The sequence below is a fragment of the Thalassophryne amazonica genome, chromosome 10 (assembly GCF_902500255.1).
Source record: "Thalassophryne amazonica chromosome 10, fThaAma1.1, whole genome shotgun sequence".
NCBI classification, from domain to species: Eukaryota; Metazoa; Chordata; class Actinopteri; order Batrachoidiformes; family Batrachoididae; genus Thalassophryne; species Thalassophryne amazonica.
The window spans coordinates 7,332,027-7,351,268 of NC_047112.1; the positions used below are offsets into that span (position 1 = coordinate 7,332,027).

The window sequence follows — 19,242 nt, forward strand, 5'->3', positions numbered from 1 at the left end:
TCAAGGTGTCTGAACTACATGACCTGATGCTGAACCTCCTCCACAGTCAGGCACTTTTTCAATCAGGTCTTCTTTTAATCATCCACCTCTGCTTCATCCTTTTCTTCATTCTGTCCCTCTGTGCTTCTTTTTTCTTTATCAGCCCAGTCATCATTTAAAATCTTTTTTAACACCTCTCTAATTACCACCCAACAGTTGTCATGAGTCATTACTTCTGTAGTAATGAGGTCCCTGGACAGAGGTGTTGGTGATGCGGATGTTAGCGGGAGAACCTATTCTCCCTCTAACCTATATGTAGAATTAACCTATAAAATTATTCATGGACTGGCACCTCCCTACCTAGCTGACCTAATTAAACCTTACGTACTGGCCCGGGCTTTGCGTTCTCAGGGTGCAGGACTACTTTGTGTCCCTAAGGTGAATAAGAAGTCTGCGGGTCACAGAACTTTCTCTTATCGTGCCCCTGTTCTGTGGGATGGTCTCCCTGCGTCAATAAAACAGTCAGATTCTGTGGAGACTTTCAAGTCCAGACTTAAGACGCACTTATTTTCCCTTTCATATGGCTAGGATACTGGTACAGTTTTGTTTTACGCTTTTTACTCTTTTAATTCATTTTATTAGTAATTGGAGCGGACCGCGGCCTCAACTTTACCTAAATTCTAGGTCTTTTAGTGAAGTTTAGAGCTAGTGGCCGGCGATCATCTTAGTATTTCTCTGTTTTTCTTGTTGTTTAATGCTGACAAATTATACAGTATTTCTTGTCTTTCTGATGCCTGATTCTGTTTTTTTCTCTCTGTTTAAGGTGCAGCTCCATCCAGAGATGGGAGTTGTGTTTGTGTTGGCGATCCTCCTGTCCTGTGCGCCAATAGCATTTCTTGTATATTCGTCCGTGAATTGTTCTGTGAATTGTTCTGTAATTTATGTTTTGTAGCATGGCCCAAGCAGAGGGTCACCCCTTTGAGTCTGGTCTGTTTGAGGTTTCTTCCTCAGAGGGAGTTTTTCCTTACCACTGTTGCTCTGGGGGTTGGTAAGGTTAGATCTTACCTGTGTGAAGCGCTTTGAGGCAACTCTGTTGTGATTTGGCGCTATGTAAATGAAAATAAATTGAAATTGAAATTGATAGAACAGAAGTCCAAGTCTTTCAGGTCCTAGTGCTTCCTGTTTTACTGTATGTTTGTGAGATTTGGACACGAACAAGTGACCTCAGGCGATGACCAGATGTCTTTGGGATCCTTGGCTACTGTAGGAATGATTTTGTGTCAGACAAACAGCTACTTAGGGAGAGTATCGCTTGCATCGTGAGGGAACATCAACTTTGACACTTAGGTGCCACATTTCTTTGTATATGATTTAGCGTGCAGGTGGCTCAGTGTTGATGATTCCAGAGACTGTAAAAAGCCAAGAGAACGCCTACATTAGAGATGTAGGAAGTGACCAGTTGTCTGCCTGGACAGTTGCTGTCCACGCAGTTCCATAGTGTAGTGAATGCAGCAACACATGGCACTGAGACATGCTCCCTGACCTGACTGTCACAGGGTCCCTGCACTGAATTGTTTGGTGATGGAGGTACGTTTACAGCAGAACGAAGATTTAAGTCTTCTTGTTTACTGTCTTACTGTTTTGGTTGTGAGACTTGGATGCTACTGGCCCGGGTTTTGCGTTCTCAGGGTGCATGACTACTTTGTGTCCCAAGGGTGAATAAGAAGTCTGCAGGTCATAGAGCTTTCTCTTATTGTGCCCCTGTTCTGTGGAATGATCTCTTTGCATCAATATTACAGTCAGATTCTGTAGAGACTTTCATGTCCAGACTTAAGATGCACTTATTTTCCCTTTCGTATGGCTAGCATAGTGGCATAGTATGTTTCTATGCTTTTTACTCTTTTAAATTCATTTTATTAGTAAACAGAGCGTGCCGCGGCCTCAACTTTATCTAAAGTCTGAGTCTTTTAGTGAAGCTTAGGCTAGTGGCTGCGATCACCTTAGTATTTCTTCTGTTTTTCTTGTTGCTTAATGCTGACAAATTATACTGTATTTGTTGTCTGTCTGATGCCTGATTCTGTTTTTGTTTCTCTCTGTTTGAGGTGCAGCTCCATCCAGAGATGGGAGTGGTGTCTGTTTCTGCACCAGCAACATTTCCTGTATTTTCGTTTTGTGAATTGTTCTGTAATTTGTGTCTGTATTATGGCCCAAACAGAGGGTCACCCCTTTGAGTCTGGTCTGCCTGAGGTTTCTTCCTCAGAGGGAGTTTTTCCTTACCACTGTCACCTGTGTTCTTGCTCTGGGGGTTAGTAAGGTTAGACCTTATTTGTGTGAAGCGCCTTGAGGCAACTTTATGATGGCGCTATATACCTGGAAAAAAAATAAAAAAAAATGAATCTAACTGCTGACCTAGAGGGATGACAGGATGTCTTTAGTACTATGTCTCCTGGTACTGTTGAAATGACGTAATGTCAAACCGACAGTTACTTAAGAGAGACTCAGATACAATACATTGATTGAGAACTTCAGCTATGATATTTTGGCTGTATTTTGGGCTTTTCTGGGCTTGATCCAGCATATAGGTGCATCAGTGTCGAGGAGCCGAACTACCAGAAAACCAAGTTGCCTTTCTTTCCGCTGGCTGCTGGTTACTTCTGGAAGGTTCTCTGCCTACGTTGGTGGCATCCAGGACCCGCGACAGTTGGGTAGCGTGGTTGATATGGCACCATGTGACACCATTACATGCCCCCTGACCTGATAGTGGAAAAGAGGGACTATTGGACCACATATTGTCCTTCAGGAGGTCACTTCTTTCCTAAAGACAAACTTTGCTTTAGGCTAATCAAAGGCTGTCAGGTCTGTATGTTAGCTGGGTCTGTTACACTGATAAAAATCAGGAGGAGGGCGTGTCCTACTGAAACCACACCCTGACCCCGGTAAAACCAGAATGATCTACGAACAGTTCTGTGGGATGTGAACGTGGCGTCTCGGCCTGGTTTGTGTTGTTGTGGTTCGTATGTGTCATGTGTAAAGTTCATCTCTTTGATGGCTTACTGTAAGCAAGACTGAGATGAATCTCTTGCTCCCCTTAAGATTTTCTTGGCCTTTGCGTTGTGTTGTGGGTGTGCAGAATTTTTTTTTTTGTGCTTTGTGCACATGAGTTGTGTGGCTTTTTCTCACTGTTTGCACCCCAAACCCAGGTGAAATAATGTGTATATGTGGTTTACCTGAACACAGGATGTGAGGCAGTGTGTTTTGTGTGAGCAGAAAATTCAGAGCAGAGGGCTCCGAAAGCGGCACTGATCGAAAGTTTGGCCTCATGCCGCGTGTTTGGCCTGCAAGCGAAAGCAGAACTTTTTGGACCCTCAACCACAGTTCTAGGATATGATACTTTCACTTGTTGCACTTTTATGTGAAACCTGCATCAGCTTCTTGTAGGTGTTGGTGCGCTGCAGGGACGAGAAGTCCAGTTTCTCATTTTGTCTACCCCCCAAAAGTAGCACTCTTACAGTTCCACAAATTAGTTGACGTGTTTAGTTGAATAATCTCTTGGATGACTGACAGAAAAATATTTCATTTTGATACAAAACCATTTCCAACTCACGGAATACAGGTGCTGGTCATATAATTAGAATATCATGAAAAAGTTGATTTATTTTAGTAATGCCATTCAAAAAGTGAAACTTGTATGTTATATACATTCATTCCACACAGACTGATATATTTTAAATGTTTATTTATTTTAATTGTGATGATTATAACTGACAACTAATGAAAACCCCAAATTCAGTATTTCAGAAAATTTGAATATTGTGAAACGGTTGAATATTGAAGAGACCTGGTGTCACACTGTCATCAGGTAATTAACTCAAAACACCTGCAAAGACCTTTAACTGGTCTCTCAGTCTAGTTCTGTAGGCTACACAATCATGGACAAGACTGCTGACTTGACGTCTTGCCTGGGCTAAAGACAAAAAGGACTGGACTGCTGCTGAGTGGTTCAAAGTCTGTGTGTAATGAATGACTATAATATACAAGTTTCACTTTTTGAATGGAATTACTGAAATAAATCAACCTTTTCATGATATTCTAATTATATGACCAGCACCTGTATGTGTTTATATGTTGGTGGGTCGCCCGTCTGTCGGCATCGGCGGCATGTGTAAATATCTTCTTCTCTGAAATTGCTGAGCCAGTGAAGCTGAAACTTGGCATAAATGCTCCATTTCATAAGGACACAAAAGTTTGTTTGAGACATTCCAATCCAATCTCAAACATGTCTGCTATTGTGGCCACATTGAAAATGCTACCTAGAGCCATTGGCCTGCAGTTTTTAAAGATATTGAGCTGAAATTTTGTACAAGGGTAGCTAGTAGGTATCTCCAAAACATATCCAATGGGTTCTTAAGATTTTTTAAAATTTTGACCTTGATGCCACTTTGTGTCTGTCCATTTCAAATGAGCTTGGGCCCAATGAAAGCAGCGGCGTTTCTGGATGTTGTTGATGTATGGCTTTCGCTTTGCATGGCAGAGTTTTAACTTGCACTTGTAGATGTAGTGACGAACTGTGTTAAATGACAGTGGTTTTCTGAAGTGTTCCTGAGCCCACGCAGTAAGATCCTTTACACAATGATGTCTGTTTTTAATGCAGTGCCGCCTGAGGGATCGAAGGTCACGGGCATTCAGTGTTTGTTTTCGGCATTACTTCTTACGTGTGTAAAGTTCTCCAGATTTTCTGAATCTTCTGATTATGTTATGGATTGTAGATGATGGAATCCCTAAATTCCTTGCAATTGAACATTGAGAAACATTGTTCTTAAACTGTTGGACTGTTTTTTTAACGCAGTTGTTCACAAAGTGGTGATTCTCGCCTCATCTTTGCTTGTGAACGGCTGAGCCTTTTGTGGATGCTCCTTTTATACCCAGTCATAACACTCACCTGTTTCCAATTAACCTGTTTACCTGTGGAATGTTCCAAACAGGTGTTCTTTGAGCATCCATTAACTTTCCCAGTCTTTTGTTGTCCCATCCCAGCTTTTTTGAAATGTGTTGCAGGCATCCATTTCAAAATGAGCAAATATTTGCACATAAACAAAAAAGTCTGTCAGTTTGAACATTAAATATCTTGTCTTTGTGGTGTGTTCAGTTGAATATAGGTTGAAGAGGATTTGCAGATCTTTGTATTCTGTTTCATGACCGACACAAAATCAAGGACCGAGATGTCGCCCGATATGGCGGAGCCAGGGCCCCACCCTGGAGCCAGGCCTGGGGTTGGGGCTCATGCGCGAGTGCCTGGTGGTCGGGCCTTAACCCATGGGGCCCGACGAGGCTCAGCCTGAAAGAGCGATGTGAGCCCGCCCTCCTGTGGGTTCACCACCTGCAGAGGGGGCCATGGGGGTCGGTGCAGAGAGGACTGGGTGGCAGTCGAAGGCAGGTGGCCCGGCGGCTTGGTCCGCTCTCACAGCCTCTGGCTGTTGGGATGTGGAATGTCACCTCACTGGGGGGAAGGAGCCTGAGCTTGTGCGGGAGGTTGAGAGGTACCGACTAGAGATAGTCGGGCTCACCTCCATGCACAGCTTGGGCTATGGTACCCAACTCCTGGAGAGGGGCTGGACGCTCCAATTTTCTGGTGTTGCACATGTGGAGAGGCGGCGAGCTGGGGTAGTATTGCTTATTGCTCCCCAGTTCAGTCGCCATGTGTTGGAGTTCACCCGATGAACGAGAGGGTCGTGTCCCTATGCCTTCGAGTTGGGGACAGGTCTCTCACTGTTGTCTCGGCCTATGGGCCGAGCTGCAGTGCAGAGTACCCAACCTTCTTGGAGTCCCTGGGAGGGGTACTAGATAGCGCTCCAACTGGGGACTCCATTGTTCTCCTGGGGGATTTCAATGCCCACGTGGGCGGCGACAGTGAAACCTGGGGGGGGGTGATTTGGAAGCACAGCCTCCCCGATCTGAACCAGAGTGGTGTTCAGTTGTTGGACTTCTGTGCTAGCCACAGTTTGTCCATCACGAAAACCATGTTCGAGCACAACGGTGTCCATAAGTGCACGTGACACCAGGACACCCTGAGCCGGAGGTCGATGATTGACTTTGTAGTCATATCATCTGACCTTCAGCCACATGTCAAGGACACTCGGGTAAAGAGAGGGGCTGAGCTGTCAGCCTATCACCACCTGGTGGTGAGTTGGATCCGCTGAGAGGGGAGGAAGCCGGTCAGACCTGGCAGGCCCAAACGTATCATGAGGGTCTGCTGGGAACGACTGGCGGAACCCTCTGTCAGCGAGGTCTTCAACTCCCACCTCCGGGAGAGCTTCTCCCAGATCCTGGGGGAGGTTGGAGACATGGGGTCCGAATGGACCATGTTCTCCACCTCCATTGTCTATGCAGCCGCCCATAGCTGTGGTCGCAAGGTCTCTGGTGCCTGTCGCGGCAGCAATCCCAGAACCCGGTGGTGGATGCCAGAAGTAAGAGATGCCGTCAAGCTGAAGAAGGAGTCCTACTTGTCTTTGTTGGTAAGTGGGACCCCAGAGGCAGCTGACAGGTACCGGCACCAAGGTACAGGTACCAAGCGTGCTGCAGCCTGTGTGGTTGCACAGGCAAAAACTCGGGTCTGGGAGGAGTTAGGGGAGGCCATGGAGGAGGACTATCGGTCAGCCTCGAAGAAATTCTGGCAAACCGTCCGGTGCCTCAGGAGGCGGAAGCAGCTCTCCACTGACACTGTCTATGGTGTGGTTGGGGAGCTGTTGACCCTGACTGGGGATGTTTGTTGGGCAGTGGAAGGAATACTTCGAGGTCTGTTCAATCCCATCGTCACGTCTTCCGAAGAGGAAGCAGAGACTGGGGACTCGTCCATCACCCAGGATGAAGTCACCAAGGTGGTCAGAAAGCTCCTTGGTGGCAAGGCTCCTGGGGTGGACAAAATCCGTCCTGAGTACCTTAAGTCTCTGGATGTTGTGGGACTGTCCTGGTTGACACATCTCTGCAACATCGCGTGGCAGTCGGGGACAGTGCCTCTGGATTGGCAGACCGGGGTGGTTGGCCCTCTGTTTAAGAAGGGGGACCGGAGGGTGTGTTCCAACTACAGGGGGATCACATTCCTCAGCCTCCCCGGTAAGGTCTATTCCAGAGTACTGGAGAGGAGAATTCATCTGCAGCAGTAGCTAAAACCGTGCTGCCCATGCAGAAGGGAAGGGGGGGTGACGTGAGCAGAAGCCAGAGTGGGGGGGTGTGATGGGGGTAGGAAGGGGGGTGGGGAGAGGGAGTGGAGCATGCTTCAGTCCTGTGAAACAGTTTGTCTTTATGAATTGACACAAGAAAACTGCCAAATAATCACCAAGTCCTGAAGATATTCCTCAGTCGGACAATTTGTCCTTCAGGCTTGACAAGCCTGCCGTGTTGTGGTTCGAGCAGTGAAAAACACTTTTTACAGTTCCACTTGAACAACCAAATCCCAATTATAAATTAAGAATATTCCCAATAATGAATTAAGACTATTTCCTGGCCACCGAAATCTTCAACTTCATCTGCAAGGCATGCACATGCTCCAAGATGTCATCCAATTTGCGTCTGAGTTCAAGAGTCATCACAGTCTGAGAATGCAACACCTTGCCCACCTCATTAATCATGAAGGACAAGCGAGGGGCCGTGGTTCTTGATGCCACCGTCTTGCCAATTTTCCGATAGATTAGGGCAACACATAAGCCAGAAAGTACCAGCCCTGCTACCATAAGACCAAATATGAATAAATCCTCTGCGTCCTCAACGGAGAACGGCGCCACGCATGCAATACGCCAAGACCCCCAGGAGTTGAGAACATAGCTCGCAGGATACGTTCCACCTGGGCAGGTAGGATCCCCCGGTCCTAACTTTCTTATAGAAAAGATGGTGTCAATACCGTTCAAAGACCAGCTGATCAATTCCATGGTTAATCCAATAGTAGTCCATTAGAACCAGTATCCAATATAATTTGAGGAGGTCACAGTCTGGTGAAGTAGGGACTTGAAGGTTAAAGCAGAGAGCAGAGATAATTCTGTTTACCTTTATGGACTGAATTTCTAGGCACAGCCAGGGTGTAGAGGGGGTCCGGTTTGGGAACCACAGAATCTCATCTCTGCTTTTTGTGGATGATGTGGTCCTGTTGGCTTTGTCAAACCAGGACCTTCAGCGTGCACTGGGGCGGTTTGCAGCCGAGTGTGAAGCATCCGGGATAAGGATCAGCATCTCCAAATCTGAGCCCATGGTTCTCGACTGGAAAAAGGTGCCTTGCCCTCTTCAGGTCGGTGGAGTGTCCTTGCCTTTCTTTCTTTCTTTCTTTAATATTTATTTCATTCATTTAAAAGAAAAAACAGAAAAGCAGAAACAAAGCATCACAACACCAGAATGAAAAGGAGCAGAAAGAAGAACAAGTCTTATGATTTCTGCCCCTTTTAACAATACAATCTTTCAATATCCAGCATCATAGTCAACATTATTTAACAGATTGCATTTCTTTAACTTGTCACATACCACTGACCCATTTCATAATTATGACCATTAATTAATAGATTACATCTCTGACAGGTTACATTTTAAACTTAAGACACTCCAAACATTATTAACAGATTACCTTTTTTTTTTTTTTACTTTCTTGCAGCCCACTGACTTATTTCATAGTTTCATACTTACTTAATACATCTAATTTAATACATTTTTTAAATAATTTAAGCGACCTTAATTCTTTAATTTCTTTATTAAGATTGTTCCATAATTTGACACCATTTACTGCAATACTCCTTTCCTTTACTTTGGTTCTAAATCTTGTTTTTTTAAAGACTTCTATTCCTTTCAATTTATAACTACTTACTCTTTTTTCAAACATATTTTGAATGTTTGTTGGTAAAGTATTTGTATTAACTTGGTACATTGTTTGTAATATTTTCAAATCGACTAATTCATGAAATTTAAGTACCCTATACTTAATAAACAATGGATTAGATGGATCTCTAAAACCACTGTTACTAATCACTTTTAAAGCTCTTTTCTGCAAAATAAATAAAGGTTGTATATAGGTTGTATATGTTGATCCACAGATTTCTACACAATAAGTTAAATATGGGACAATCAATGAATTGTACAATGTTAATAAACCATAACTATTTAATGAATATTTTACTTTATGCAAAACAACAATGGCTTTTGCTATTTTTCCTTTTATGTAATTTGTGTGACTTCCATGTAAAATCTTCATCAATCATGACTCCTAAAAATTTTGTTTCTTTTACCCTTTGTATATCCATTCCATCTATTTGTAATGACACATTTTTTTTTTTTTTGCTCTATCGTTAAACAATATAAAATTTGTCTTATTAATATTTAGTGACAATCTGTTTATATCAAACCAATGTTTAACTTTTTCCAACTCTGTATTTATCACTTGTTCTACTTCCTGTATATCTGATCCAGAGTAAAACAGCGTTGTATCATCTGCAAATAAAATGCTGCCAAGCACATTGGATACATTCACAATATCATTGATATACAATATAAACAGTTTGGGTCCAAGTAACGATCCTTGTGGTACTCCATAAATAATGTTACGCAATTCTGATTTGGTATTATTTATCTGAACAAACTGTTTTCTATTTTCTAAGTAGCTTTTTACCCACTGATGTGCAACACCTCTTATTCCATACTGTTGTAACTTGTGAAGCAATCTTGAGTGGTCTATAACATCAAAAGCCTTTTTCAGGTCGATAAAAATACAAAATAATCCTTATTGTCTATTGTTGTTGATATTTTCTCTATTACAACCCCTGGCAATAATTATGGAATCACCGGCCTCGGAGGATGTTCATTCAGTTGTTTAATTTTGTAGAAAAAAAGCAGATCACAGACATGACACAAAACTAAAGTAATTTCAAATGGCAACTTTCTGCCTTTAAGAAAAACTATAAGAAATCAGGAAAAAAACATTGTGGCAGTCAGTAACGGTTACTTTTTTAGACCAAGCAGAGGGAAAAAAATATGGAATCACTCAATTCTGAGGAAAAAATTATGGAATCATGAAAAACAAAAGAACGTTCCAACACATCACTAGTATTTTGTTGCACCACCTCTGGCTTTTATAACAGCTTGCAGTCTCTGAGGCATGGACTTGATGAGTGACAAAAAGTACTCTTCATCAGTCTGGCTCCAACTTTCTCTGATTGCTGTTGCCAGATCAGCTTTGCAAGTTGAAGCCTTGTCATGGACCATTTTCTTCAACTTCCACCAAAGATTTTCAACTGGATTAAGATCCGGACTATTTGAAGGCCATGACATTGACCCTATGTGTCTTTTTGCAAAGAATGTTTTCACAGTTTTTCCTCTATTGCAAGATGCATTATCATCTTGAAAAATGATTTCATCATCCCCAAACATCCTTTCAATTGATCGGATAAGAAAAGTGTCCAAAATATCAACGTAAACTTGTGCATTTATTGATGATGTAATGACAGCCATCTCCCCAGTGCCTTTACCTGACATGCAGCCCCATATCATCAGTGACTGTGGAAATTTACATGTTCTCTTCAGGCAGTCATCTTTATAAATCTCATTGGAACGGCACCAAACAAAAGTTCCAGCATCATCACATTGCCCAATGCAGATTCGAGATTCATCACTGAATATGACTTTCATCCAGTCATCCACAGTCCACGATTGCTTTTCCTTAGCCCATTGTAACCTTGTTTTTTTTCTGTTTAGGTGTTAATGATGGCTTTCATTTAGCTTTTCTGTATGTAAATCCCATTTCCTTTAGGCGGTTTCTTACAGTTCGGTCACAGACGTTGACTCCAGTTTCCTCCCATTCATTCCTCATTTGTTTTGTTGTGCATTTTCGATTTTTGAGACATATTGCTTTAAGTTTTCTGTCTTGACACTTTGATGTCTTCCTTGGTCTACCAGTATGTTTGCCTTTAACAACTTTCCCATGTTGTTTGTATTTGGTCCAGAGTTTAGACACAGCTGACTGTGAACAACCAACATCTTTTGCAACATTGCGTGATGATTTACCCTCTTTTAAGAGTTTGATAATCCTCTCCTTTGTTTCAATTGACATCTCTCGTGTTGAAGCCATGATTCATGTCAGTCCACTTGGTGCAACAGCTCTCCAAGGTGTGATCACTCCTTTTTAGATGCAGACTAACGAGCAGATCTGATTTGATGCAGGTGTTAGTTTTGGGGATGAAAGTTTACAGGGTGATTCCATAATTTATTCCTCAGAATTGAGTGAGTCCATATTTTTTTCCCTCTGCTTGGTTAAAAAAGTAACCATTGCTGACTGCCACAATTTTTTTTCTTGATTTCTTAGAGTGTTTCTTAAAGCCAGAAAGTTGCCATTTGAGATGACTTTAGTTTTGTGTCATGTCTGTGATCTGCTTTTTTTCTACAAAACAACTGAATGAACATCCTCCGAGGCCGGTGATTCCATAATTTTTGCCAGGGGTTGTAGTTCCATAATTGCCATAGCTGTCGAATGTTTTGTTCTAAATCCGTAGTGAGCATTATTTAAAATATGATGTTTCTCAATAAATGTATCTAGTCTTGTCACAATCTTCATGGTCAGTTGATCTTTTCCTTACACAGTTTTTTACATTATTTCTTATTTCATCTTTTTCCACATTGTCCAGGAAAATACTATTGACCGTATTTACCAGTGTATGTAATTTATCTTCTATTATTGGTTTATTTCCCACCAGACTTGATCCTACATTTGAAAAATAATCATTAAACCCATTTGCAACTTCTTTTATGTCATATATCTCTTTATTTTCCTTAACAAAGTAGTTTGGAATAGTTGCTTTCACTCCATCACTATCAGTCACACTTTTTATAATTCCCCATGTTACCCTCATATTATCTTTACCCTTATTTATTTGTTCACTATAATAATCTTTTTTTTTGTTTCCTTTTGTTTTATTGTTAATAGTTTATTTTTATTTTTTTTGTATTTATGTTCTGATTCCTTTGTTTGCAATTTTAAAAAGCACCTGTATAAATAGTTTTTCTTTGCACAAGCATTTTTTATTCCCTTTGTCAGCCATGGTTTATTTACTCTTTTCTTACTAATTTCTATTAATTTACAATTTTTATTATATGATTTCATCAATATTTTCATAAATGAGTTATATGCTACATTGACATCACTGACATAAACGTCTTCCCAATTTTGATTTTTAAGGTCATATTTTAATGCCTCTAAGGCTTTTACTGACTTATCTCTTTTAAAGTTTATAACAGTTTTTTTGTTGTACCTATTTTTATATTTAAATATTGAAAAAATTGGTAAATGATCGCTAATATCTGTCATGAAGATCCCATTCTTGATAATTTCATCTGTTCTGTTTGTAAATATATTGTCGATTACTGTTGCACTTTGCGATGTAATTCTGGTTGGTTGTGTTATCAAGGGGAATAACCCCAAACTATACATTGAGTTTACAAAATCACTTAATCTTTGGCAACTGGAGCTTTCTATGTTAATGTTTATATGTATGAGTGACAGGGTATCTTCTGCAATTTTTTCACTATTCAGCTGTTCTACCGTATAATACTCACAACCAATCGTTTTTAAGTCAAATATACTTTCATCAATATTAGTGTCTATGTCATATATTTTATCATCTGTTTCCATGTTTGATCAGATTTTTTTTTGTTGGTCCAATTACCAACAGACGTCATATTTTATTGTCTATTCAGGTCTGTATTTCGTAAGGTCCTCCATGTTTTTGATTTGTATACCGTTTGTTCCTTCTTTCACTCTAATCCACACCCTGCAATTCCAGACCCATGTAGCAACAATGTGTTTCTGTTTCCTTAATAGTCTTGCTTCCCTAGCAATATCTGCATTTTTTTTTTGTTAGATGCTCATTTATATAGACATTCGTTCCTTTCAAATTCTTTGCCTGTCTTAATAACTCATTTTTATATTTTCTGCTTGTAAATCGTATAACAATGTTAGATAATTTATTTTTTCTATCTTTAGTTGGAATAGTATAACAGTCTGATATCGTGTCTTGATGGATGACAACACCTTTTTCATATAAAAAGTTTGTAACTTGTTCCAATGATTGCCTCAAGTGGAGGAGTTTAAGTATCTTGGGGTCTTGTTCACAAGTGAGGGACGGATGGAGCGTGAGATCGACAGACGGATCGGTGCAGCGTCTGCAGTGATGCGGACGCTGTATTGGACCATCGTGGTGAAGAGAGAGCTGAGCAGGCAGGCAAAGCTCTTGATTTACCAATCGATCTATGTTCCTACCCTCACCTACGGTCATGAGAATTGGCTCATGACTGAAAGAACAAGATTGCGAGTACAAGCGGCCGAGATGAGTTTCCTCCGCAGGGTGGCGGGTGCTCCCATAGAGATAGGGTGAGGAGCTCGGTCACTCGGGAGGAGCTTGGAGTCCAGCCACTGCTCCTCCATGTCGAAAGGAGCCAGCTGAGGTGGCTCGGGCATCTTTGCCAGATGCCCCCTGGACACCTCGCTGGAGAGGTGTTCCAGGCACGTCCCATTGGGAGGAGGCCCTGGGGAAGACCCAGGATGCGCTGGAGGGACTACGTCTCTCAGCTGGCTTGGGAAAGCCTTGGGGTTCTCCCAGAGGAGCTGGGGGAGGTGTGTGCGGATCGGGAGGTCTGGGCGGCTTTGCTTGAGCTGCTGCCCCCGCAACCTGACCTCGGATAAGTGGAAGAAAATAGATGGATGGATCTATTCTGTTTTTATTTACATTTCACACAACGTCCCAACTTCACTGTAATTGGGGTTGTAAAAAAGTGACATAATTCGCTATATGTATAAAACGGACAAAATCTGTTATATGTATAAAATGGACAAAATCCATTATATGTATGTAGCGGATTAATTACAGTCAGGAGGCACTGAACTATTTATGGGGAATTCCCCGCACCAATTGGACTTATGTATTTCCTTGATTAAACACCTGACCTTGAATCGAAATCTGCCTCATTTAATGGCCGGGTCAAAACTTCGTCTGGAAAAAATAAATGCCTGCCTTAAATAAGCGCGGGGCATTATGTGCATTAAAAACATTACATTTAGTCAAGTCATTGTTTTTTTTTTTTCTAAGTCCACTGCAGAGTGGTACCTTAAAATCCTAAAGCCTGATTTATGCTTCTACAGCTCTGTAACTCCGTGGTCACACAATGCCGTTGACGTGCGCATGACCCTTTAAAAGTTCTCTGTCCCATCGGTGGGCATCTTAATGCAGTTCACCACAGGAACAGTGGCTTTTTCTGGAATAATTTGTTCCTCAAGGAGCTCCACTTCTTTATACAATCATCAACCTCCACATCAGCGTTACGGTATGTTTAGTTTCCCTTTATGAATTGCGAGTCATTTGAGCATCTTTATAGTTTTTCGACTCCGTGTTGTAAAGTTGATCATATTTATGGACTTTTCTGCCAAACATATTTGAACCATGATTGAAATGTAATTGGCGTGTGCACTGCAAAAACTTTTAAAATATGATGGGAGAGGAAGCTGTGAAACTGGAATAGTGACCAATCACAGCAATGCGGTCTTGGTCATTTAGCAGGTGCATATCAGGCTATGGACAGGGTTCACAGCCACGCAGAGGGCTGTGATCTAAAGCGGGTGTCTTTGCCTTGCCACACCCAGGGATATGTGTGAAACTTAACACCATATTTCAGTGCAGGCAGCAAGCAGAATTTTGTTAATAATCTCCAGCCTTGAATTACACCCTGCCTCGTCTAGGTGCCCGTCTGAGTACTGTTTAAAAAAAATTAATGCGCAGGCTTTTAATCACGGAAATACGCTACCCACTTTCCTTGAATCAGCTAGTGTCATTGCTGAACTTAATTTCGTACCTCTGTTACTGGGCACATCCAGACTGCTTTGTCTGGTACATGCGAGGTGTTTTTAATGTAAAAGCATTGCGATGGGATATTTTGTCTGATGTGAGCAAAAATCCATTATATACCGTGTTAATTAGATAGAAAACCATACAAAAGCACTGGGACTTTTGCTTTTGAGTGAGTATCCAATTTATACGCTGACAGTTTTGGTGAGTTTTACTGTAATAGTAATATTATTAACTATTTGTATGGGGCTTTCCCAGAAAACATCGCACTATAAACGCCAGTAATTAAATAATGAATACCAATAATAAAAGTACACTATGACAATGCACAAAAATCACAAATTAAAAAACCTGATTATATCTACTTGCATTTTTATTGTACTGTTTACAACACTGTAGGACTGCAATTCATGTTCATCTGTGTCAAATATTGCTTATATTTGGAATTTAAAAGTCCTTTTGGTACACACCACCGGCTGAGGCCTTCCTGCATAAATCCACTGTACTTGTTTCCGTTTGGCTGTTCCTTTTGTCCAGTCCGCGTCAAATAATGATCCAATTGTTTTGTTCACTACACATTTATTTACCCTGCCTCACACCCTATGACTGCTGGGATAGGCACCAGCCCCCATAACCCTTCATTGGGGTAAGCGAGAATAAAAAATGAATGAATGAATACACATTAAATTGTCTGTTTTTATTTTTGTAATTTTCTTTTAACAAGTAAGAGCACATGCTGTGGCGTGCACATGTTCTATTGATTTCCTGCTCGTTGTTCAACTTGCACCCATGGAAACACTGTAAAAAAAAAAGTGTATTCCACATCATACCGGAGAGAAAAGTAAAACTGATACTCTGGTGTGACTTACAATCTGGAAAATACAGTAATCATTGTTCACATCTTCCCAGACATGCATCCTGCCAGGTCACAGTTTGAAGAAACATTGTCTGAGAACCTTTGAGGGTCTAGGAGGGTGATGTGCCGTCATTGTACTGTGGTCATGTTTTAGCCATGGCAGGATTTTTCTGTCCCAATCTTTGATGTAATCCTTTCCACGGAGCCCATAACTATGTCATACATGTTGTGGCATCACAGTGAGGTCTTCTGGAATCACCAGATTTGTGCTAAAGTAGACAATGTGCATGTGCTACAGTTGTACATAGTACAAGTCTGATACATGATGTTACGTGGCAGATTGTCAACAGTTGTAGACTGTGACCTTCTGGGATTCATGTCTATGAACATGCCAGCAGGGATTTACTTGCACAGAGAAGGATCAGGATGGTGAACTAAGGCAAGGGGCACCAGCCCTGCTTCTGGGGGTTACCTGACCTGCATGTTTTGACCTGTAGAACAGATCCTGGAACTCCTTAAGAGTTGTAGTGAGTCGGCTTTTTAATATTTAGCCTTTCTACACCTCCAGGTGTGAGGAACTACATAAAGGAAGCTCTGGTCAACATCATCACCGTTCACGCTGAGGTACAGGCGGCCTGTCTGCACTTGTCCTTGAGGCAAACCTTGTACTTATAACACATTTTAGGCTTTTCCTCATGTGCCTGAGCCATTTGGTACCAATGTTCCCTCTAAATCTGTCTCAGGTGTTCACCGTCTCCAAGGCTCTAGTACCCCGGGTGTTGTCCAAAATCATTGAAGTGGTTGCAGACGAGATGTGTCGTCTCATGCAGTGTGTGTCGTCCTTCAGCAAAAATGGAGCACTACAGGTACACACAAATTTTTTTCAGCAACTTGACCCCGAGCACAACGGTGATTTTCACGTTGTTTCCGATAACGGTGTTTCAACTCAAGCTCCTCTTCCTTCTTACCCCCACCACCCCTCACCCTGCATCATCATCCTCAGGCCCGTTTTGAACTCTGCGCTCTGAGAGACACCATAGCCGCCTACCTAACTGCTGAAAGCAAGTGAGTCGGAGGCACATTCACATGTCAGCGCGTGCAGGAATCCGCACATATCCACTGATTTATGGTCCCGAGTGTCACACACACATAAATCTTAGCAGTTGCACATCCCTCACTACACTCCCTATTTATGTCACACAGTGGGCTTTGGAAAGGAAGTGAAAGTAATCTGCTTCTGCTGTGTGCGTGCACTGGGTACAGCTGCGTGCACGGATTTGTCTTGAGCTGTTTCCTGGTTTCCAGTGACAATAACCACATGTGCTTTGTCCTATTCTAGCACCAGCTTCAAGCAGGCTTTGGACGCGCTTCCTCAGTTACACAGCAGCGCTGATAAGAAGTAAGTTTACCCAGATTAGAGATTGTAATCCACATATATTTAATCCTGGATCATAAGGAGAGAAGCTGTTAAAACCAATTCCAGACGGGCTAATTTCAGCTTTAAACCTGTTTTGCTTTGCAGTTTCATTTTTGATGTCACCAGCAATACAAAAAAAATAAATGAATAAATTACACCTCTCACTGGTACAGCCACTTCTGGGTCACACTGCTTGGATTAAATGAAAAGACCAAACTGGGATACAAGTGCTTGTTACATTTTTCATTTTTGATTTGAGCAAAAACATCAGGAAATGAGTCGTTATTCATTGTTTTGGTTTGGGTGTGTGTGTGTGTGGGTGTGGGTGTGTGTGTGTGTGTGCTTTCGTTTTTTGCTTATGTTTTGAAAATGAATGTTAAAAACATCTTATTTGTTTTTTAATTTTTGGTTTCATATTGAAAAATGAACGTTACACTGATTAAGATAGGGCCCTTATGTTGCTAATTTCTTATCGAGTTTGGTTATATTTGGGTTGTGTTCAGTTATAACTGGCAAAGGTTTTACAACATATTTGACAGTTTTATTTATTAATATATAGTTTCCCTCCTGACCAGGTTATTGGAGGATCTTCTGAACAATTTTAAAAGCAGCATGCAGCTGCAGCTGACCTGCTTCCAGCCCTGCAACGTCCAGCCTGTGAAGAGATAAAGTAACGGACGCGTCTTCATCCGCCGCGTGCACCGCTGTAATGTACCATCAAGTCATATCAGTAACTTCAGCTCTCCAGGCTTCACTTTTTCATCTTCTGCTCCTTCAGATTGCACACAAATGTCTCTCAATCTAATCTTGTCAATGCTAAATGAGTGGATCTCAGTTTTACTGTGGAGGACAGTCCCTGATTGGTGGAGTCTTGGTGGTTATGCTAATCACACACACACGCTCATCAGGTTAGACAGTGTGCAGAAGGCTAACCTGCTAGTTTTGGGGAACGTTCTTGCTCAGTGTTGACCGGTGTCTGCTGTGCCTAGTCAGAAAAATCAAAACAGTCATGTTTCTGTTTTCATCATCGTGTGAATTTGTTGCACATTTCAAGTTTCTGTGACTGTTTTTACTGTCACATTTCACATAAATAAAATAAGACTGATGACTTTAAAAGTGTTGGACTTTAGCTGTTTTGTTAGGTTTAGCAGGTTTGGTCTGGTTTATACAAGGATGGTTTAGTGTCCAGAAGGCTGCTTTAGACCCTCAATCGTGTGTTTACTCGAAAGGCTACAGAATGCAAACAGATGACAAACTGAAATGATCTGGTATTTAATATTTAAGTGGAATATACAATCAGCACAAAAAAAAATAGCTGTTTATTTTACAAAAGGTAGGGTGTTAACTGTGTCACATCACATTCTGCAGTCGTCATCTTTTCTTTAAAAAGTAAAGAACTTCAAGTGGTGGTGTAGAATAACTTGACCAGTTGCATGTGGAATTGTTGTCAGATTGGACTGTGGCATTCCAGTATTTTAAGTTTAATTTTCTTTCAAAAGCAGGATGATGTCATGGCATGCACCCGTGCAGCAAAAACCCACTTCCTAGTTATTTGTGGTGTAGAAACCATAAATAATAAGTTGTACGTTTCAGGTAATTGTCTGGTATATTGCAATGTCACAACATTTGCAGAGTTTTCAAAGATTTTTGGAAAGTTCAAAAATGGTATATTTAGCAGTTGGTACTGTCAGTTCATAGTTAGTATAATCAGTTGATCGTAACTGGTATGTCATGTGGTAGCTGTAGGTGTGGTCAGTTGGTCATAGCTGGTCCCCTCAGTTGGCGGCGGTTGGTCCTCTCGGTTGGCTGTTGACATCACAGTAGCAAGTACTCTTACACAGCTGCAGCGTCAGCATTGCCTACCTGCTGTGATATTGCAGTAACATTGTGATTCTTACACATGAAAAACTATTGTGTTGTTTTTGCTGCACGTGATTAGAGTCAAACCGTCTACTTACAGCTGCACAGAGAATCAAATGAAGTCTGAAAATATGATTTAAAGAATCTCTACGGTGCTGGTTGCTGTAGATGATAGATATTGCACTGCTGTGGGTTTTTTTTGTACGTTTTCAGATGTGTGTGTGCGTGCTGTTCTTCACCTCAGCAGATTCAGTCATTCATATCTGAAGCTG

At 41.6% G+C, this 19,242-nt stretch overlaps 1 protein-coding gene across 1 annotated transcript in view; it reads left to right on the plus strand.

Annotated features, from left to right (window-relative positions):
- The window catches only part of exoc2 (exocyst complex component 2), a 107,243-nt gene extending 89,025 nt beyond the window's left edge, over positions 1-18,218 (plus strand). The window contains 5 exon segments of the mRNA XM_034179372.1: positions 16,262-16,317; positions 16,437-16,559; positions 16,697-16,758; positions 17,033-17,092; positions 17,686-18,218. Coding sequence (XP_034035263.1) covers positions 16,262-16,317; positions 16,437-16,559; positions 16,697-16,758; positions 17,033-17,092; positions 17,686-17,779 — 395 coding nt within the window. The 3' untranslated portion in view covers positions 17,780-18,218.
- The last annotated feature ends 1,024 nt before the right edge of the window (positions 18,219-19,242 follow it).